This window comes from Medicago sativa, chromosome 7 (assembly GCF_051527215.1).
Source record: "Medicago sativa cultivar Bolivia chromosome 7, Bolivia_mono, whole genome shotgun sequence".
Classification (NCBI taxonomy): domain Eukaryota; kingdom Viridiplantae; phylum Streptophyta; class Magnoliopsida; order Fabales; family Fabaceae; genus Medicago; species Medicago sativa.
Genome location: NC_140755.1, coordinates 45,875,314 through 45,899,001, shown reverse-complemented (window position 1 = coordinate 45,899,001; position 23,688 = coordinate 45,875,314). Strand labels below are relative to the sequence as shown.

The window sequence follows — 23,688 nt, the reverse complement described above, 5'->3', positions numbered from 1 at the left end:
AAACAAAAAGTGATTCATATTGGATGCAAGAATAATACAGGAGTGTTTGTAATTATGATGGATGATAAAACCCAATTTCTATCAATGCCAAAAGCCAAAATAATTGTCATGTAATGACACACTAAAGACAAAAAGCCAAAATTCAATCCATGTAGAAAAGACTAACAACCAATTGGAGTTGCACCTAACAGTATAAATTGGCAAAATAGATGAAAGAACTGTTGAACCTGATACAAGGATGACAATTCAACACCGAATAGCACCACGGTTTCGTTTCAGCATCGAAATTGATCGTAAAAAAAGTGTTTATAACATGAGAGACATCACAAGGCAAGAGGCAAACCGTCCAGGGGAGAAGAATTCTCACCGAACGACGGCAAAATCCCTCACAAGGGAAGCGGCGGCTAACCCTAGGAGCGGCAACAACATATTATTTTTACACTGAAGTGATTTTCTTTAGTGATTGTTTGTTTCCCCGTCAAAACAAGTTGTGTGACTTAACTCACGCTGCATGCTGTATTAAGGCCAGACAGAACCTCATTTACAATCTAAAATTCTCAAATCACCCAAATCCGAAATTCCTTCAACTTCAAATCAAGCAACACTCCAATAACAAGTAAGTTTTCATAATCATACACCATTTATGTTGGTATGATAGATTTTTTCAATTAAATTAGAATTCTTTAGTTTTAGTTTTTTGTTTAAATTTTGATTTTTTTTGAAAGAAATGATACAATGTTACATGTAAATGACTTATATTGCTTAATTGTTTAGATGTTATGATGTTTTCATGTTTATGTTAGATTTTTTTCTCTTAAATTAGATTTTTTTTTTTAGTTTTAGGCTTTTGTTTAAATTTTGAATTTTTTGGCAAGAAATGATACAATGTTACATGTAAATGACTTATATTGCTTAATTGTTTAGATGTTTGCATGTTTATGTTGTAGTTATGAGTTTTAGGGTTTATGTATAATTTGCACTCCAAGTGTTTAATGAAATGTTTGAATGAGTTTTTCATTGATTGTTTAATTTTTTATGGTGTAGGTAGGTTTGAAACAAAAATCGATTTGTTCAGTGTTAACATACGTTTCAACGGTGGAAATCCTCAGATGTTCAATGTTCGACACATTAATACTACGTTAAAAGGTCTCAAGGATCAACTGGATGAAATCAACCGAGGACTCAACCCCGGAGACACAAGGAGGGTGAAATACATTTGGTACGAACGTCCAACGTTGGACGATGGGAGAATAACGTTCAGTCGGCTAGAATTAAAGAACGACGACGACGTGAGGAGCATGTTCTCGATTTTTTGGCAGCACATCATGTTCCAATGGATCGATATGTTTGTCATGTTACAGAGATCAACTGAAGATATTCTCAACAGTTTGATTCCGCCAGAAGATCGTGATTAGGTAGAGAATGCACCTTTCAACTACAACAATTGTCTTACCTCTGAAATTGGATAAGGTCAAATCTTTTAAACAACAACTCTCAAGCATTCACCCGGAAGTTGTATGTTTAGGTAGTGTAGCTATATAAGTTATGATATCAAATTCCTTCATATAAGATGAGTGCCACAGAATGGACCTCATTCTTTATGTGATGACTCGTCTTATATGAGGGAATTTGATGTCATAACATATATAGTTGATTTCGTATAATACATATGTTGTGTTCTCTTAATTCTTTTGAGGAGAATGTAATGTAATGTATGTTGATGAAATTAAAACTAAATAAAATTGTGTATTTATTTAATTGATTTTGTGTAATTGTGAACTTTATTTGATTTTATAATACGAAATTTTTATTCGAATTCACGCTAGGTTTATTTAGTCTTTATTCGAATTTAATTATTCAATGCACAATTTTTATTCGAATTCACGCTGAGTTTATTTAGTCTTTATTCAAATTTATTTATTTATTTAATACACAATTTTTATTAGAATTCACTTTATTCGAATTTATTTAATCAAAACGCAATCATAAAATAAATGCAAATATAAACAATAATAAAGGAACAAAAATAATAGGCATAAAATTTCTTTTTATTAATATAATTATTCATACAATTACAATTGAGTAAAACTAAATCTACAGAAGAAAAAAACCGCAAGAAAACCAACCTACCTGGGGTAAAACTAAATCTGCAGATTTAGTTTTACCACAAATAGGTTGTCCAACCATCTTGGGGTAAAACTAAATTTACTTCATTTTACCCCAAGATGATTGGTCACCAAACATCTCAAACTCAAAGCAACCTCTTGAAATCGTCAAAGACGCCTCTTTCTATGAAAGGGAAAGGATGGAAAAACAACATTGTTGTTGTAGAAGGAAGAGGAGGGAGGAGAGTGAAGAGGAGAGAATGTGAGAAATGGTGTGAGAAATAGTGAAGAGGAGGAGGGTATTTATAGGTGGTTTAGGGTAACATAGGTTTTAACTACACTTAATGTCGTCAAAAAACGTGTAAAACCTTGAAAAAAACGTGTGAAATCCTTTTAAAAAAATTGACCACTGTCCAGAAAAACGTGTTCTTTGTGTTCATAACCACCGGCCATCCTGCGTGAGTTAAGTTACGCCACTGCCCAAAGGTACGTGAGTTAACTCACGCAGGGGTATTTTGCTCTTTTCAGTTGGGAATGAGCAAAAACTGTTAGGTAAAGAGCAGAATTCCAGATGTAATCTAGGGTCTTTCTGAGGGGAAGTGTAATTTAGGGTTAGATAATAGACTGGACTTGTAAAATAAGCCTGTAACAGAAGCCCATTAACAAGTCCAGTCTTAATGGCATTAAGAAGCCCATTAACAGAAGCCCATTAATAAGCCTATAACAAGCTCAATAGATAATAGCAATTTTCATGACATAGACTAGACTAGTTAACTACCGTTGGCACCAGCGGCAGTTAACTGTTGCCGGCTTTCTCAACGGTAGTTAACTACCGCTGGGGACTTTTGGGTAATTTTCTTGTGTCATTGTGAAGTTATGTATGTCAGAAAAGCAATTTTCCTATGTCATTGCATTGGCCTTGATGTGGGCTGATTGTGATTTGTAATTTTTTTATATATATATTTTGTATATACTTTTTTACGATAATATTATAATATAATAATAAAAATATTTATTTAATAAATCTGGTTGAACCCCGGTCCAACCCCAGTTGAACGTTAAAACCTTAAACCCTTGCCTTCATCGGTTTAATGTTTGGTCCGATTTTGATTACCTTCGCAAAAACAACTAGATTGTAACTACTAAATTTTGTGTGGTCATGAGTTATGATCTAATAAATTACCGGATGAGCTTTAGAGCAATACGAGGACATATATAGCAATTAACCCGTACCTAATAAAAATGAGGATGGTCTGAATATCAATATGTGGGCCTGACAATATGTTCATGAAAGTTGGTTTTCTCACATATCTAATTGCTCTCCCACTTTAGTAAAAGACCATTATACCTCCAACAAGAGTTAGCGTTCATTTATACAAAAATTGGTTTTTTTTTTTTTTTAAACTCGGTATCCGATCCAAGATTTGACTAATTTGAGACGACTAATCCCACAACTCACTTGTGGGGCTCCATTTAAAGCCAGAGCAAGGCTCTAAATGGACTTGCTTACCGAAATTGACAGTAGAATGAATCAAACCTGAGACTTTAAGAAAAGCAAAGTCCAAGATCCCAAGCCAACCCCAAATAGAATGATATACAAATTGGTTTATTATAGTCTAATAATAAAATAAAAGAACTATATAGAACCCTTTGTTACACACCATTACTTGTATACCACATTTGTCTAACTGTATCACCTGCGACCATTATGAACCTTCTATGGCACATTATGAACATGCGACCATTATCACCACATTGTTATACACCATTACTTGTATACCACATTTATTCCTGCATGTGTTTGATGTTAACTTTATACTTTTCCGGTGGACAAAGGCCCGTTAGTAACGCCGGATAAGTTCCATGTTGCACCATGAATCATCCAACAAGATCACCAATAATCTCTTTATTAAATTGGTCCCATTCATACTACTTCAATATGTGTCTCCCTCCTAGGCATGCAATAATCCCTTTTATTCCTTGCTACGCTTAGAAAGACACTATAATATTTGGTCAAAACCGCCATTCGAAAAATAAAAAATTGGTCAAAACTATATGCTTTCAAAGGTGAAGACCTGCATATTAATCACTTCACGTGCCACTAATTTATAAACTCATAAGTCATAGGTATACTGATTGGAAACAAAAATATAATTAGGTCGTCTATTTTTTTTTTGAATGAATTAGACGGTCTTCTTAAACCAAGGTATATTAAATAATACGAACTGAAATATTCATACATATAAGTATTTTTTTTTTGTTACAATTCATACATATAAGTTGATTATCGGTATCTAAAAAAAGTTTATTATCGGTAATTGAAAATATGTCGATAATTACAGAATTATTAAATATAATTTTGCTGTGGTAATATATTTAAGGCATTCAATCATTAGATATTAGATGTTTCAAAAAAAAAAATCATTAGATATTAGATATATATTGTCATATTAAAAAAGAAAAATATGATTCATAGAGATAATTTTGAAAAATTATCACCCAATATACATTTATAAGCTATTAAATTTTATCATGCATTACTTTCAATTTTTTTTATCATAGACTAATACAATATATATATCCTTTTCCCTTGTAACCAAAAAAAAAAAAAAATACAATATATATCACCCAAAATTTGATTTTAGTCTACAATAACTCCTTTTTTTTTTGTTTGAAAAAAAAAACTACAATAACTCCCTATGATTCATAGAGATAATTATGAAAAATGATTAAACTCTTTTATTTATTCATTTATAACTTAGTGATACCTCAAAGAAAAGGAAAGGAAATTATAGAACTTTGTGATATCACAATATAAGAAAAGGAGATTAACAATAATTTGCCCATAATTAACGTTAATGCTCGTGCTAATATTCCTCTGACCGACCGTCTTAAAATTTTTTCTAGTGTTGTTTTTAGTTCTTTATTGCAACCTATAGCCGCACGTATAGAGCACGTAAATTAACATTGGAAAAATAAAAAATTGAACAAGATTTCTTCAAAAAAAAAAAAAAAATTGAACAAGATAAAAAGATATTCATACGCCAATATCTCAAAGGATCTTTCTCTCTCTATATATAAGAACCATTCCCCATATCATTTTATTCAACAAAAATCAGCTCTTCACCATCGAAAACTCTCCTCTTTGCAACAATTGGATCAGATCAAATCACTCAAGAAAAATGGCATCCCTAAACCTAACATTCATAGCAATTTTCCTCTCTATCTTTTCATGTCTTGCACGAATCGAGCCATCTTTAGCTCGTCATATGTCCAAACATACCGAAAACCGAACCAAAACAATGGAGTACATAGAGTCCTCATGCCAAGGGACACGGTACCCCGATCTATGCATCCGATCCTTAGCCACGTTCGCCAAATATTCAACCATAGACCGACCTGACCACTTAGCCCACATAGCCCTTTCCGTCAGCCTAACAAAAGCACTTCAAACAAGGGGTTACTTATTAAAAGTAGTAAAGGAACTCGAAGAACTCAACAACGGTAGCGAACCCACCGGTCTTGCTTACTTAACTATGCAAGATTGTGAGAAACAAATCAGTGATAGTGTTGATCAACTTAGCCAAGCAATTAAAGAGCTTCGTAGGTTGAACAAAGGTACAGTTATTGATGATAAAATGTTGTGGCACATAAGTAATGTTGAGACATGGGTGAGTACTGCTTTAACCGATGCTAGCTATTGTGTTCAATCGTTTCCTGGTCATAGGATGAGTAAGAGGACTGCTACTATTAAGGTTAAGGCACAAAATGTTGCAGAGGTTACTAGTAATGGACTTGCCTTGTTTCATAAATTTGCTGTTAGGTACAAAGCTGCAGCAGCTGCTGCTAGAGCTGCAAAGACACCATAATCAATACAAGCTCAACGGTTTGGGTCATGTAGATTATAATTCGTTTTTTATGTTTATTCTTTTTTTTTTTTTTTATCTCTAAATGAGGTTTCAATATAGTCTTTAACAAAGTGTGATATATATGGTTGTATAAATTAATAATGTATCCATCAAAATAATGAATGAAGTTTTGTTTGTCTTGTCAAAAAAAAAAAAAAGAGTTAAGGGTGATACCTAAAGGAGTTTTCCTTTTCATATAAATAATCAATTGTTTGTTAATCAATTTAATTGGCTATTATACCAACCAACAAAAATTGGTGCGACTGAGAAGGGTGATGTGTGTCCACTAAGGTTGTTATAGGATTTGAATGGCTAAAATTTGATTGCAACACTCAAGCACAGAACAGTATTACAAAACACACTTACAAAAGCAGTGGACCAAAGGCTCCACCCCACTAAAACAGACCCCCACTACCTAATTAAAGTCGAAAGTAATTCAAGTAAGAATAAGGCACCGTTTGGATAAACAGTTTATATAGATGCTTATAGCATTAGGACTTATAACATTAGAGCTTACATCATAAGCTTTTATATTTGATAAGCTATTTATGTTTGGATATGTACACTAAAAAGTACTTACATAAATTGAAGTGTTTGGATGTGACATTACATAAGCAATTATCGAAAATTTAAATATTCTTAATTTAAAAAAAAAAAATCAAAGAATCGAACCACAATTATCAAGATTTTTTTTGATAAAATTAATCAAGATGTAGTTTATCTTATTAGTACCAAAAACAGCCCCCATTAATTAGTTTATTATTCTAAAAGTGTAAGTTATCACATCAAAAACAGCCCTTCATTTTATTATTCTAAAAGTTTAGTCTAGACAGTGTCATCATTACCTAAAAGAATGAGTTATTTTGTCACGTGACAAGTGTAAGTTATCACATCAAGAACAACAAGCAAACAAGTTTCTCTGGTGCTTCCACAGGTTGCCACACATAGGGCAAATACAAATCAGTATGGTGATGATAACATGTTCAATTGCAATTGGTGTTGGCACACACCATGTTACTTTAAGTGTTTAAATATAGGTGAAAACTTATCTACCCACCCCATTTTGGTGGTGTCACACATCCAACCATCCATGTGGATTAATTTTATTAAAAAAGACAAAAACTTTTAAAATCGGCCTTTTCAATCAACTGGTTTAAAAAGTCAAGAAAAATTATGAATTGGATTAGAAATCCAACAGGAAGAATTATTCCTTCTCCTTTTATTTTACATCCTAATTACCAACAAATTGGTTTAGTAAAAGCACAAATTCAATGGTGTGAAGAATCTGCTGATTACTTTTTAAAAATGGATTTTGATTACCAACTTTTTTCAAAATACATAGAGTTAGCCAAAACTCTTAAAGAAAGACTTCAAAAACTAGCTAGATAAATTTAAAAAATAAACCTATAATTATAACTATATTTTAAGCAAAATGGCTGAAGGAAGTATAACAAATAATATACGGAAGGTTTTAGATGACTTTTATGATCTAAAATATAGGATAGAAAAGCAAACGTCCTATATAGAAACTTTGCAGTCTAAAGAAGAAAGGTATATACCTCATGAAACATGAAATTTTAATGAAGAAATTTTTTCCTGTTATGAAGAAGATGAAACACATAGATATCCTCACCTTTTTCATACAGAAAATCCACAGATCAATAATATAGCCTGTATGTTAGCTTACCTAATCAAACATCGTTGTTATAAAAAATTTCACCAAAGGATGGATGAAATTCAAGAAAGTATTTTGAAACACTTAGAAAATAAAGAAAGATATTTAACCCTAGATGAGCTATCTCAATTTCATACAAGGGGGGAAGATAAAGGAAAACAAATAATTATCCCAGAAAAAACACCAGAAACAGTTAAAATTCAAGAAAAAGTTTCTGAACCTAAGGAAACTTCTGGATCTAAACAATTAACTATTAAACCTCCATCTAATTTCTTTTGATGGATGATACAGAAGAAGCTCTTAATAAGCAACTAGAAAATCTAGAAAGACTTATGGTTTCTTTGGATATTAGTGGCAATGGTCAAGAAACCTTTGATGACAAACCAGAAGATAATAATCAAATTATCTATGACTTTAGCTCGGAAGAAGAAGCTAATGAAACCGATAATGAAAACCCTCATTATGTAAAAATAGAAGAGGCTGAAACTTCAGGAACTAAAAGACTTGCAGATTTTGAAAAAGAATTCACAACACAGAAATTTCAAAAAATACCTCATTACTATGAGCCTTCACAAAATCCTTTTCAAGGACAAGGAATTCTAGATATAGATTGTAGTATAAATACTGCAAAAGATTTAAGAGATTGGTATAATACAAATAATGTATTAGTCCAATTAAATGAAGATCTTAGAAATTTGAGTGTTATTGATACCTTCAACTATCTACAGTATAAAACCAGAGGAAATGCATTTAAATACATTTCAACTCTACCATCAGAAGTTATGGCAACCATACCCCTAACTGGATCCTTAGTAACAGATTGGGTACATGATCTATTAGTTAAAGATTTCAAGGGATGGAAAGATATCATCCAATCAAAAATAGCATTTTCCAAACAGAACCTTTGGAAGATAACCAATCTTAAAATTTGCAATATGTGTTATGTAGACAACTTTATATGTGAGTTCCAAAACTATTATTATAACATAGATAATAATACCAGAAACTCTAGAAACTTGATAGAATTATTCTATGACAAGTTACCAGAAAAAGTTTCGGAACAAATTAAGTTATATTTTGCCTCAACTCTCACAGAAGGAAAAGTAGATAATACCCTTGGAGGAAGAATAACTTGCCTAAAGACTTGGCTTCAGGAGAAATGTAGCCAAAAAATAGCTAAAAGAGAAGCTCAAGTATCCCTTTGTTGTAATAAATTACAAGACAAAGTAGGAAACTATGGATGTAACCCTAATCCTAAAAAAGGGTCTAGAAGAACTCAGAAACATCATTATAAGAAAAAGAGGTTTAAGAAAATCCGGTTTAGAAAATTCAAGAAGGGAGATAAAAAATTCTTTAGAAAAAAACCACCTCATCCAAAAAGAAAAACATGTCCACGAGGTAAAAAATCACATACATGTTGGCTATGTCATGAAGATGGTCACTATGCAAATGAGTGTCCTAAGAAAGGTAATCCAAAGAAAAATGTCCTACATGCTATATATGCTTTAGGATATGAACCTATAGAATCAGACATTAGTTCTAATGACGAACTTTATGAGTATTGTATTGAGAGAGAATCAGATGACGAAGAAAATACTTGGTAAAGGAAATCCAAGTGCTACATTCATAAAATTAGTGTTAGGAAATAAAAAACTACTGGCCTATATAGATACAGGTGCAACTCTCTGTTTTGGTAAAAAATCTATCTCTAGAAATTGGGAAAGATTAGCAAAACCAAAGGAAATTATAGTTGCAGACAAGTCAAAACATCAGATATGGTTTCACCTTAGAGATGCTTCTATAGAAATTGAAGGATATAAATTTTTCATTCCAACAATTTACCTCCATGATTCAGGACTAGATTTAGTCATATGAAATAACTTTTTAAAGTTATATGAACCATTTACTCAAAGAAGAGATACTATATCACTTCATTGGAAAGACTTAGGAAATCCTAAGAATAGTAAAATAGTAACCACCAAAATAGTTACTAGAAACGAGATCTTAAATCTTATCAAGGGAAACCTTAAGGAATTAAGAATTATATGGGAAGAAAGAAATTTTCATATTATCATAGAAGAAAGATTAGATGAAGTCTGTTCAGATAACCCTCTAGACAGCCTTAAGAACACTAATCATGAATTAATAGTCATAAAACTTAAAAACCCTAATGACGAAATAAACGTTCCAAATAGAATTCCATATTCTATTAGAGATGTTGAAGAGTTTCAACAAGAATCTAAGGATTTACTTGATAAGGATCTTATTAGACCTTCATCAAGTCCGCACTCTGCACCAGCTTTTTATGTTGAAAATCACAACGAAATAAAAAGGGGTAAGAGGAGAATGGTGATCAATTAACAGTTGGAGATTCTTATAAGTTACCAAGAAAGGAATTTATTTTTGAAAAAATAAAAGGATGTAATTGGTTTTCTTCCTTGGATGCAAAGTCTGGTTATTACCAACTCAGACTAGCTGAAGAAACAAAACCATTAACGGCTTTTTCATGTCCACCACAAAAACACTACGAATGGAATGTTTTGCCCTTCAGACTAAAACAAGCACCATCGATATATCAGAGATTTATGGATCAGTCTTTTGAAGGATTGAATCATATATGTCTAGCATATATAGATGATATACTTATTTTTACAAAAGGAAGAAAGGAACAACATCTTAAAGATGTAGAAACTGTTCTTTTAAGAGTCAAAGAAAAAGGTATTGTGATATCAAAATAGAAATAAAAAAAATTTCAAAAAGAAATTGAATACCTAGGACTTGTCTTAAAAGAAAATGGGGAACTAAGTTTAGCACCCCCCTACCCAAGAAAAAATACAAGCTTTTCCAAACGAGCTTTCTGATAGAAAGCAAATCCAAAGATTTCTTGGATAAGGATTTTTCAAATATTTAGCAAAAGAAAGAAAGCATTAGCAAAAGAAAATTTCACAAAAAATCCCTTGGTCCTGGACTAAAACTTATTCTGATATAGTTAAAACCATTAAAGAAAAAAATTCAAGTTTTGCATGTACTCTACAATCCGATAATAAAGGATTTTTTGATTGTAGAAACAGATGCATCACAAACAACCTGGGCAGGTTGTATGAGTGCTTTACCTGATGTTAAAGAAAAACTTTCTCTTAATGAGAAAGGAGAAATTGAAGAATCGAAAGATCTTCAAACTATAAAAAGCATTGATTATAGTGCTTCTAAAATCTTGATAACGGATAATGAAAAATTGCATTTATGCAAACACATTTCTGGTACGTTTACGGATACAAAATCCAGATACCATATTCAGGAACTGGAAACTCTGGCATGTGTAAAAATATTAGAAAAATGGAAAGTTGAATTACTTTCATCAAGGTTTTTATTACGAACAGATTCCAAGTATCTTACAGGTTTCTGGAAATACAAAATTAAAGCTGATCATAGACAAGGCAGACTAATCAGATGGCAGATGAAGTTACAACCATTCCAGCCATACATTAAATACATAAAATCTGAACAAAACAGTTTTGCAGATACATTAACAAGAGAATAGAGCAAGCCATAAAACTTCTTCAAAACAACATCAAATAGAAGGACGAGCAGCTAGCCGCCTTAGAAGCTAGAAGAAAAAAGGTCTCTGACTAGAGCGGGGAGATGATAATCACACTAAAAAGCTTACAAAGCATGGTAACAAATTCAGATGAAGTTCCTAAAGATAACGAAAATTGGGATCTGTTGGGTCAAGATTCTGGAAAATACAACTACTATGTAAAGTACACAGCTCAAGAAGAATAAAAAAATCCCCATTGAGTCAATAGCACCTAGTGGTTGGAGTTCAACAACTGAAAATCAGAAACCAATATCTTCAGTACCAACTTCAGAAACAACCTCAGATAGCAAAAAATCCTAGGCTGAAGAAGTCGAAGAAGAAGAAGATGGAGCAAGAAAAAATGGTTCAACCATTCAAACAAGCGATCCCGTAGACAATGAAATGGGAAAGTTTGAAGCATATGTCATTTTTTACGGTCCAATGAAGGGCATCTACAGAAAATGGCAATTGCAAAACAACATATCATCGGCAGGAATGTACGCCACAAAGGCTATAAGACGATGAAAGAAGCTGAACAGGCATTTTACAGGTCATACAAAGAGGTTACAACAGCAAAAAACCTCCAAAGATATCCAACAATGGAGTCTAAAAAGAAAATGTCAATTGACAAAATTCGTCAGCTCGAACATCAAAAGAATTTCCAAATAACTTATCCAACTTATATAGAATTTAGTCTCAGATGGAAATGGATAAACAACTATGTAGAAGAATTCACCACATAATGCTTTTACCTAGTCAGCAGATTTGGCTGTACCAAAGCAGTCATATTACCAGGAATAGACAGCACCACATGTCTATTTTTATTTCAGAATGGATTAATTCATACCATATATCTGGAGGAACAACCAGGAAGAACATTTGGAGAACTCAGGTTTCTTCCAAACGAGTTACAAAATTTGGCACAAAAATTCAACAATTTGTTTACCAAAGGAAAAAAGATCTTTCTTCAGATCGACTCTAGATATCCTTGGTATGATGAAATTATCTCGGATCTTATCTCAAAACCATTATATTTAATCAAGATTGGAATCTCAAACAAAGAATATCCAGCCATGAGTAGAGAAAGTACTGAATGGAAACCAGCCGTGTATGTCAATCAAATGAAAAACATGCATCAAAAGATTTCCATATTAACGCAACAGATAAACTACAGAGTAGTCTATAAAGACGCCTCAATAGTCGTATACAGCGACTCCAGAAAATCAGCAAAAGACAAGGATGTCAAAGCGGTAAAAGATTTTGAAGAAAAAATAGATCAGTTAAAAAATGATTATGAAAAATTACCACGAGCCATACAGGAAGAATGCTGGAGGTATTTTGGTACATATTTCAAAGGACACGTGTGCAAAAACTGTCCAAAGAAAACGTCGGCAGAAAACAACAATGAAGAATAAATCATTAAGCCACGCGTCATGTAATAGACCAAAGTGTACAGTGGTACCTTATCACATTTGAGTCAGATGGGGACCACTTAGGAGATAATTATGTACATTATTGTGTGTCTTTTTCTTTACGTGTCTATCTTTATTAGCTGTCGAGAAAGGGACATGTGAACAATTTGTGAGCCCTTTTTCACTATAAATAAGAGCATCGATGCTCATTTGTAATCAACGAATATTGAAGTTCAATACTACTAAGTATTTCGTTCCTATAAAAACTTGTTTTTATAGAAGTAGCTCTTCAGATAAGACTCTGGAAGAGCTAGATCCTTGAGGTAATACTCTGGAGGGATTACCCAAATCAAAATATAATCATTCAGAAGATTATATCTAACTACAACAAAACCAAAAATATCAACAAAATCTCAAAGAAGATAGAATCAAGTATGAATATATCTTTATTAATTTACTTTTCAATATCATATTATTGGCATGATAAACATTATAGAATATGACTGAGGTTTCATACTTTGAAGGAACATCTAGTTATTATGTTGATGGCATAATAGATAATAAGATAGAAGAAGCAAATTTATCTTTAACTGCTGAAGAAAACTTCAAAAGAAAGTTTAATAAATTCAAAGAATTTTTCTCAAGAAAAAATATTTTGAAATTTGGAATAACGATCGGAGAAGAAGCAATTCCGATTGAAACTACTCAAGGAAACATAGTCATATCTACTATAGATAAGACTCAAATTAAAAAAAGAATTGAAACATTTTCTGAAAAAGAAAAAAGTAAAATTGGTTATATTCATATATCAACCATTCAAGTTTTAATCAAAAGTACTTTTATGAAAGGTATTGATTCACCTCTAGAAATAGCCTTAGAAGACTCTAGAATTTTAGACAAAAGACAAGCAATAATTGCACAAGGAAAGTGTAATTTAAAATATGGAAAAATAAAATTTGATATAAATTTACAAATTGGATTATCCCTAAAAGATACAGATCTAGATAGATCTATAGTTTTTCATTATAAGTTGAAAAACTCGAATTTTATGAAAAAAGGTAATCATCCTTTTACAATATGTTAAAGAGTTAATTATGCTTTGAGTAATTCACACCATAGCATAGAATTTATAGGAAAGGATACAATTCATATTGATGAATTATTTACACCTTTAGTTACCCTAAAGACACCTATATTTAGAAATTTAGCAAGAAATAATTTTTTTTGATAGAAGCTGAGAAAGATCTATTTGAAGAAACAGAAAAACCATTGTTCAGGAGTCAAAGCCTTAGAGTAACACCACCCAAAAGAGATTTTGAGATCTCAGAACAAAAAGAGCTAAGTAAATTACAAAGCTCAATAGAAGGGTTGTCTCTACAGCTCGAAAAATTAGACAAAAGAATTTAAATTTGTCTATGAGAAAACTCTTCCGTACTCTGCTCAAACTCTGGTATCAGAGCAAACCTCGTTCCTAAAAAAAAAATAAAAAAAAATAAAAATCTTATGACGTCAGTTAACCTTTTAACCGACTTAAAAGGTCATGGATACAAATACCAATTGGGTACACAAGTTGTCACCTTAAATGTAATATATGTAACATTTTTGGGGAGGTTTGACTTACATGTGCCTTTTATTGGGTATGTTCAGAATCAATATGCAATTTGGGAAGTATTGGTTAACGTGAGTTAACTCACGCAGCATGAGTTGACTCATGCAGGGGTACTTTGATCATTTTAGTTGGGAATGAGCATTTTCTGTTGGGAGAAGAGCAGAATTCAAATGATAGGATAAAAGTAATTTCATAATGTGTATTTTTAAAATAATTAAAGAATAATGGTTTTTCTACATTACCCTTGATGAATTTGGGTGATTTACCATTGAAATTATGGCGCTCGCCGGACAGATGTCCTGGACAATGTTTGACAAGAATGATGCCCTAGACAACAGGTGCGACACAATGTCATTCCTAAAGTTTTACGGGCATTAAGCATAATATGAGAAAATGGCCCCTTACATAATACGTTATAAGTTTTTTTTAGCTTATTGTTGTTATTTTATTAACTCTTCATTTTATTTTTTTCCTGTTTTTCAGTACCAAATAGATTTTTAAGGCAACATCTGAAAATAAATCAAATACTTTATAGACATCAAAACAAAATAAAATACTGTAGAAGTACAGAACAATAGCACCTGCGAGACTGAAATTTTAGCATCTAAAAAATAGAGATTGAAAAAAAAGTTGAGTGTGCCACATGATGCTGAATGCGTCCCACATCGATTTCATTATCATGAATGCGTCTCACTTGATCTTGCATTATCAAAATCAATTTTGCAATCCTTTCAATCAATTCAAGAAAGTTGACATTACTATATTGATATAATTTATTTTATTGGAACCTTTTGAAGGACAAGATTAAGATTAATTACTCTAGCAGACCCATTTTCAACTAAAATATAATATGTTTTGTTATGAAAATTATCCAAATTTCTTGGATAATAAATATCATCAATATTTTTAATATTAGTGAGACACATTATTAAGAACAAAGGGACCAAAAAAATATCACCAATTTTTCGATAATAATTTTTTTTACATTATTAAGAACAACCAAATTTTTTGATAGGGAGGGTGTATATAAAAATATTTGTTCTATATGGGGTATATATATAGAAAATTGTGTCAAAAGGGCCAAAAACATTAACAGGTTTCAGCCTAGCCCTTCATCATGTCAATGTTTTGGGCATTTCGGTGAACTTTGTTATATATAGCCCCCATAAACCAAATATTTTTATATACACCCCCTCCATAAAAAAAACATTTGGGTCGCGTAACGGTATGGGCCCTATGCCGTCGCATCCCCGACCTATGCCTAGGGTCGGCCCTAGTGCGACAATATCGCACAATAAACAAAATTAAAGTACACCACAACAAAGAGGAACACATGAGATATGGTAACCCAGTTTGGTGGAACATCTCCTACATCTGGAGGCATCCATGCCAAGAAAGAAAATTCACTCTCATTGGTATTAGTTCATAGTCTTACGTGAACAAATCTTGTTCAGTATCTTTTCACCTAACACTACCCGTGAATTTCTATCTAAGACTCCCCATAAATATGAGATTCCCTCTCACTTTCTCTCAATCATAAACCCAATGATTGACTCATTAAAGATTACAATTAAATAGGAGAACAACTTCAATACACAAACCAAATCTTGCAAGATGCACTAGACTGGTATACAAATAAAAACTAACATTTCAACTATACAAACCAACTCTATGCATCAAGGCGACACATAGAGAGGTATACAAATAACAAGGACACGAAACCCTAAAAGACTCTTATTCAAATGACGCCTTCGAACCTCTTCACAAGGGGTTGAGTCTTCCTTATATAGTCATATAATGGATGAGCTTTTTCTTCAATTGGGCTAAACAAACCAGTTGACCAAAATGTATATTCAGTCACAATCTTCTAGGAGCAAAATATTATATTACCAAATATGTTTACGACATTTACTCAAAAAACACGGCATAGCAAAAACATCATGTACAAGCTTCTAGAAACACACGCCTCTTAGAGCATAAGCTACGTGAATCAAATCTTCAAACAAATATTTTATGATCTCACGCGAAAATACAATCTTCCAAGAATGTGAAACAAAGTACTTCACCTTAAGCTAAGATATCGTACTAACATGTCTAAGACATTTGGTACAACATCTTGTAAGAACATCTTGTTTTAACAAAATGAAGCCAACTCATACTCAAAACCCAACGACCACTAAGAATTTGGCAAAATAATTGGATGACCAGAACAAATATTTGAAGAGAAAAATCTCAACTAGAGGCCATCGTGGTAGATTAGATTAAGTCCTTGATCGAGATTCAGTAGTTGTTAATGGTCATGAGGAAACTCTTACATGAAATAAGAAGGCTCTCTCAAAGGTAAAGGCTTGTCTCAAGGCCTTAGAGGAAGACGAGACGAAGTTCAAAGTGATTATGCTCTCCACATTTGAGGAGAGTTTTGGAGCTGCTTAGAAGTACTTTGATAATGCTCTGATCCAAGTGCATTATTTCTATCTACCAATTAAGATAAACTGAAAATTAGGGTATTTACAACTCGAGTTTTAAGCCTGTTGATATAGTCCCAAACCCTTTCTTATGGAATTGAATTCTTGACATCAAATAAAATTTTAAGTGAACTTCTAATACTACCTCTACCATTGGAAGAACTCTTTTCTTCTAAATTAAGGATAGAGAGATGCCATAATTACCTCTTTAAGATAAAAAAAAAACTTTAATTTAAGGAGAAACCTAAAACTTGAAATACCACTTGAAGTGAAAATCAACACAACATAAAACCAATTTAACTTAACCCTTAATCAACAACAAATCATGCTCAATAACACTAAAAATTCAAAGTATTTTCGGTAAGGAATGTGAGTATTTTTAGTGTGGGTAATTGAATATAGGTTCTTATATTATATGACGCTCTATGTACAAGTAGAAGTCCTCCATGCGAAGATGTAGACCATATATATGGAGCTCTCTAAGAAGATGCCGGAGCCCAGCAAGAAAAGAGAATAAATTCTTATAGTGTTCTTCATGTGCAATTTTCTGCCTGGTATGTTACCCTCCGCATTACTGGCCAAATGTTGAATCCACATGCCTCATGAACTTGCATTTAGTATTTTCAACTAGGAAGCTCAACTATGATTAAGCCCATTTAGTATTTTGAACTTATCGGTCACCATCCTCTAGGTTAGATTTAACCAATTCCACCATCAGTTCGTCCCACCAGGTTTGCCAATGGGGTTACGGTCCAACAAACTAACATGGATGGGTAGTTGCAACAAGCGTGACATGTTATCTAGTCTAGTGTCATTGTAATCTCTCTGATTTGGAGGTAAAAGTTGAATGTCTCGGTATACAACGTCTTTTAATATCCCACAACAGGTTGTTATCAATTAGGGTGTGTCCCATGCTAGCGAGGTTTGTTAGTCCATTGGTTCTGATGGTACTGTGAACCACATTTCCATCGGATTATTCAGACAAATGACCTTCTTTCCGTTGTTGACACATTTTAGTGTGTCATAGAACTGGAAAATATAGAGAACAAACTAGAAGCAATAAACAATAAGAAAATGATCTAGAAACAATAAGACAAATGTATTGTACATCTCCCACCCAAATGCGGCTAACCATATGGTATGCGTATAGTGACAAGACATACATATCATACAAATTTCCTGGATATGACTCAAGAGGCGCCTATGGTTGTGCCTCCTCATGCTCCTCCTACGCCTTTGGCTCCTCTCTTTGTGGCTCATACTAAGGCACATCTTGTGGCTCAGGTTATGGCTTAGCAGGTTCGCCTCTCTCGACTCTGTGTATCATCTCATGCTTCTGCCTAACAGAGGTTGCGGCTAAGACCATATTCCCCTAACATGATAACATGTTTGTCTGTTTCTGAAACATTGCCAAAATCTTTCGCAAATCAGCAAATTTGCTGTGTTTCCCCTCACTCTGTGCCCATTTCTAGTCCAAAATCATGAGAACAAAATATTTATGGTTCTAAAATCCGAACTAAACCAATATGAAAGGAAAAAAAACACAAAAATAACAAGATTTGAGAAAATTATAATAAACTCTTGTCTAGTAGTTGGAAACATTGAATTCAAGCAAGTTTTGATTAAAAATGTCAAATATGGCAAGTTTCAATTTTTGAGGATTTTGAGAGTTTTTTAGTGGTTTTTTTTTGTTCGAATTCAGTATATTATTTCTACCACTGAGTTACTCATTTTCATACACACTTTTATTTTTTAGCCCTTCCATTTTCCGTCTTGAACATATTGTCCAATTAGGCGTTGTGGGTCATGTGTTGGTCATGAGTTCTTTATGTTTGTCTGGGTTTCTTGTTTAAAAATTGAGTTGTTGCTCATCTTAAGTGTTGTGAACTCTGAGTTATTACATGAATAGCTTAATGCTTTGTAGAATTTTTTATTTTGAATGTGTATGTGTTGGACCGTATCTGAGGTAGGGCGACCTTCCTAGCCTTAAAATAGAATTCAAAATTGCGGCATCAAAATAAATATAAAAAAGAGGGATCCATTAAGAGTGTTGAAAATTGAATAATGATGAATTAAAAAAAAAATTGCACAAATGTTGGGAGTCTATAATTCCATTTTTAACTTTTTAACTTGTGTCCCAAGGACATAAGTTAACATGACCCTATCAAAAAATATCAATGAAATGAAAAGTAAAGTAGTTTAGAAAGAAGTGCACACAAGAATAATAGAAAATGCATTTAAAATGTTTAAACTAATTAATGATGGGTTTGGTTTGGACATCACCAAGGCAAGACAATATGCAGCCCTTTCTAAGTTGATGTATTTCTAATTTCTAAACAAAAGGATAAGTCCTTTTGGTCAAAAATAAAAAATAAAGAAAAAACAAAAGGATAAGTCCCACTTTCTTTTGACAAGAAAGCAAAATATTAAATTCATCAAAAAGCAAAAGCAGGCTTTCACTAAATTTTAATAAACATTTGTGGATCTTTCTTGATGATTACCCTTTCCTATAGTACCTGCATCTTCTTATCCTGCATTCAATAAAGAAATATTAATCATGATTACCATATCATTTTATCAAGGGTTAATATGTCTTTACCCCCTGTAATATAGGTCATTTCTGGTTTTACCCCCTGTAAAATATTTTTTTTTGATTTCGTCTTGTAATTTGAAGATTTTTGGTTTTGGACCTTCATCAATTTTGACAGTACAAAATCGAAGATATGGCAGGGGGTAAACCGAAATTTGCTTAAATTAACTGGGGGGTAAACCGAAATTTTTTTAAATTACAAGGGGGTTAAACCTAAATTTGCTCAAATTACAGGGGGTGAAAATTTTCTTGAAGGTCCAAAACCAAAAAAATTTCAAATTTCAAGGATGAAATTCAAAAAAAATATTTTACAGGGGGGAAAACCGAAAATGACCTATATAAGGATCACATTTTAGTGAGATGATTACCCGCTGCTTTTTTGCAAATAGAGAGAAGGACAACTAGAACTGCTAGACCCCCAAACACACCCACAATAATTGCAACTGATTTCCCCACTTGGTCATTATTGTGAGAATCTGCACAAAACACCAAGTTGATTGAAAGCAATGAGAAGAACTATAGGCACAACACAAAAACTGATCCATAAAACTTACTTAAAAAGTGAGAAGGGAGCCCTTTGGCATATGACTTTTAAAAGGAAAATGCTAACTAATACTCTCGTCCGAATTTACTTGCACGGAGAAAAACACCATTTTAACTCGAATTATCCATCAAAACACAAAAAGTAAATCTGTATTTTCACTCTTCCAATGGTAAATTCGGAGGGTGTGGTTTTTAAAAATAGTAAGGATAAAAATAACTCTCAATAAAAAATGTATCCATGATTTAAACTTATACGTAGAATTCAATGCAAATGATTAATTTATTAGGTTGAAGAGCCCTAATACTCAAGTAAGACGCTAAACATTTTTATCTAGTCAATGATAGAGTTCAAATAATGCCACCCTTTAAGATTCAACAATCCACGACGGTTTTCACTCTAGAGGTAATGATGTAGTGCTAGTCATATTTTTCTTTGGCGGCTTCAATTTACCCTATTACTATTAAGCGGAGTACCTACCCAACTTATAAGTAGCTATATCCCTGATCAAATTCTCAACGAAGACATCATTTGTTAGAACTTAAACTCACGAGGAGAGTCCAATCAAAAAAACTGATATATTACATGGAGGGTCTCATAATTTAAATACCATACCAAACGCTTTTATCGAGTCAGTCCAAAACTCCTATCGCTATTTAATATAGGACTCTCAATAATATCATCAACTAAGAGAGAAAATGCATAATGGGCTATATTTAGTCATTTATTTACTAGCTTCACTGCAGTATATATTCGCGAAGAAAAGAATATGAATCCTAACAAGAGAATTTTGGAGTACATGACTACAATATTTAACTATTATCAATTGAATTGAATGTGATAATTTGAAAATATTAAGTGTATAACCTATGGACAAACAAAGTGGAAGGAAATTGATATTATTACTGCAATTTAGAATTTTGGAAGGAAATTAGGGAAGAATATAACTTTCTATTGTTGAGGATCAAAAGATGGAACTTAGATGCCATGCTCTCTTCTTTTTAATACCATTCGTTGCTTTATCCTAAATCAGTAAGCTACAGTTGTAAGGTGAAGAATATAGAATGTGATGCTAACAAAGGGTTTTATGAAAAAGAATAAAGACCAATTGCACAAAGGTGCATTTTCCCAAATAAAGTTTAAAAGCAAATGTGCTGAATGCTTTTGGCTTTTATAAGTTATAATATTATTATTGACCATTGCATATTACCTCCATTTTACCTCCATTTCTCTGATCACTTTTTCACAAAGGGGTCATTGATAATCTATATTATATATTCAAAACAATAAGAATCGAATTGATTTATCTATATATACTCAAATTTGCTTTGCGCATGCTTATCTTCAAAGTATTTTAATAATCATAAATTAATTTGTTACAATACTTAGTATCACATACACGGGCCGGATAAGACACGACACTTACATGTTTGACGTCGATAATAATTGAGTGTAATTCTATGTAACTGCGTCATGTCAGTGTTCGCACATGTCAAACACTAGACACGCTTTCAATCTAAAGTGTTGGTGCGACAGAGCTTTAAAGTTGAAAAAAACACTAGAGGTAGAATATTTTTCCAAAGGGATGTGAAAATTAATGCCTCTAACTTTGCTCAAATTTGTATGGAAAAAAGATATTTTTCCAGAAGAGTGAGAATCAAATGTACCTGATTCTTCATAATAACCAGAAGCCCAATACCGAGCATAACATTGTCCCAAGAACACATCAGCAGCTGCAGCTGATCCACATAAGCTCTTCAGCTTTCCAACTGCATCAACCAAACAAGTTGAACAATCTGATACACTTATATCACCCAAACATTGTGCAAACCCTTGAACTAATCCTGAACTACTAACCCTAAATCCATTCGCCGTTTGCAAATCTTCAAGAACATCGTCTCTACGCCGAAAGAACTCAACATCACTACTCACACCTTTACTACATTTCTTATACCTAATACTAGTATCCAATTTACCAAGAAAGTCACCACTATGTTCATATCTTACAAAACAACCTTCAAGTTGCAAAGAAGCACCAAGAGAATAAGGACACACTAAGCTTATTTGATTAACTGCTCTTCCAACACACTTTGAACAGTCAATTGGATGTAAATCACCTCTACATTGGTATAAACCGTATACTGCTCCTTCTGGTTGTGTTGAGGTTCCATTTCCAATTCCATAACTATTGAAAGTAACTTCAGATGATGATGTTGCAACTGAAGATAACAAGCTGTTGAGGTTGGATTCATAGGGGGTGTTTGGTTGGTATTTTTCTTCTGAGCAACTTGCATAGATTGTGATGTGAGTTCTTGAAGGGTAACTACGGGTAGTAGGAAAGGAAGATATGAAAATTAGAAGATAAAAGAGTCTCAAGATGATTCTTTGAATGGAGTGCAGTTGAAGATAACTCAACATTTTTCCTTTTGATTATTTTTCTTTGCAAACCTTGGTTTTAGTTTGTGTGGTTTTTTGATTTGTGATAATGAAAGAGTGAAATAGTCGTTCGTTTTTGTGTTTGTTGAATGCAGCCTTTTTCTGTGTTAGACTATTGCTTGGTCGGAGCAAAGAGTATATAATTATGTCATGACCATTAAAAAAAAAATTATGTCATGAGTATGGCCATAAAGAAACCAATACTTCTTTTTTTTTTTTTAAGGAAAAAAAAAACCAATATTTCTATTTACATGATAAACTAAGAAGATTCCTTAGTATGTACTTGTTAGCCTGTAAATTTTAAAGGCTATCATTAAATGCAGTCAAAGGAGAGTTGATCTTATCATCGAAGAATCAAAGAACTGTTCTCAAAGTTTTATCGAAGTTGGACTTGCTGGGAGCACGTGCTTCAGTTCGACAGGCGAAATATATCGAAGGACGGTTATTTCAGATAAGGGCGAGCAACAGATATCTCCAAAAAGGCGCGTTCGAAATTCAAATTAGATGGATAAGTTGGTTTTTTTGAATTCGAATGTAGGTAGTTATTTCTACTTGTATAAATAGTAGTTTTTCATAGGAAAAAAGCGTCACAATTCAATCATACAAAACTTACACTCAAATCATCCGTATGGAAGCGAGAAACGAGTCACAAGTTGCAATGTATGAATCTGTGTACCAATTTACATTCAATCAATGCAATTTACATTTGCTCTTTTAAAATGTCTTTACATTTTACTTGTTTCTTTTGAGTAATTCAAAGTTATTTTACTTAACAAACTTCGATTGAATTCAACTGGGTTGAGTTCGATTGCTTTTATCTTTTCTGTTTATTTACATTTCTCAAGAATATTTACAATTTCCTAGAAACAACAAAAGCACAAATATGCTCCTAAGATTTACTGGTTGATCTTGCAAGTAACAACGTTTAAACCAGCGGTTGTTTACCAAAAATCAGTGTAAACAAATTGGCACACCCGGTGGGACCTTTTTGTGCCTTTGTAAATAGTTAATAGTGAAATCCGTCTGATCTATATTGTTGGTTTGTGTTGTGCATGCTCTTAAGGAGTAAAAAACAACTTCCTGAAATGGTACGTCCTCCTTCCAATCCAGACGTAGCGGCATCGAACGCCGCTAGTTCCTCAGGAATAACAACAACCAACCCGCCTGCAGCACCTAGTGGTACGCAAGCAATCCCAACAAGTACCATGGCACCCGTATTAGAGCTAGTCGAATCGACGATGGCCGCGCAAACGAGTCATGCCATTCCAGTGGTCACATCGGCCGCAAGAGCCACTCAGGGGGCTTCAACATTTACTTTGGCCGCTCAGACGTCGCAGGCCAACCCCAGTACGTCGAACCAAGGATTCTTT

At 33.0% G+C, this 23,688-nt stretch overlaps 3 protein-coding genes and 1 pseudogene across 3 annotated transcripts; 3 read left to right on the top strand and 1 right to left on the bottom strand.

Moving 5' to 3' along the window:
* Nucleotides 1–5,174: 5,174 nt before the first annotated feature.
* Nucleotides 5,175–6,129, top strand: LOC146906189 (pectinesterase inhibitor 9-like). The gene has a single exon (XM_085725801.1). The coding sequence runs from the start codon at nt 5,288–5,290 to the stop codon at nt 5,972–5,974; it is 687 nt and encodes a 228-aa protein (XP_085581927.1). The 5' UTR covers nt 5,175–5,287; the 3' UTR covers nt 5,975–6,129.
* A 1,837-nt stretch (nt 6,130–7,966) lies between these two features.
* Nucleotides 7,967–9,292, top strand: LOC146906188 (uncharacterized). The gene has a single exon (XM_085724846.1). The coding sequence runs from the start codon at nt 7,967–7,969 to the stop codon at nt 9,290–9,292; it is 1,326 nt and encodes a 441-aa protein (XP_085580972.1).
* Nucleotides 9,293–13,176: 3,884 nt separating this feature from the next.
* Nucleotides 13,177–14,084, top strand: LOC146906187 (uncharacterized; annotated as a pseudogene).
* Nucleotides 14,085–18,961: 4,877 nt separating this feature from the next.
* Nucleotides 18,962–23,032, bottom strand: PDLP8 (plasmodesmata-located protein 8). The gene is made up of 3 exons (XM_085726570.1): nt 21,550–23,032; nt 19,710–19,817; nt 18,962–19,282 (listed from the first exon to the last, which is right to left on the bottom strand). The coding sequence occupies exons 1-3, from the start codon at nt 22,298–22,300 to the stop codon at nt 19,278–19,280; spliced, it is 864 nt and encodes a 287-aa protein (XP_085582696.1). The 5' UTR covers nt 22,301–23,032; the 3' UTR covers nt 18,962–19,277.
* Nucleotides 23,033–23,688: the final 656 nt, after the last annotated feature.

Bases quoted from the DNA above. Each gene is read 5' to 3' on its own strand.
- PDLP8 (XM_085726570.1), bottom strand. From the start codon at position 22,300: ATGTTGAGTTATCTTCAACTGCACTCCATTCAAAGAATCATCTTGAGA. The intron at 19,818-21,549 runs GTACATTTGATT...TGTTTTGTGCAG, and splicing joins TGGTTATTATGAAGAATCAG to ATTCTCACAATAATGACCAA.
- LOC146906188 (XM_085724846.1), top strand. From the start codon at position 7,967: ATGGATGATACAGAAGAAGCTCTTAATAAGCAACTAGAAAATCTAGAA.
- LOC146906189 (XM_085725801.1), top strand. From the start codon at position 5,288: ATGGCATCCCTAAACCTAACATTCATAGCAATTTTCCTCTCTATCTTT.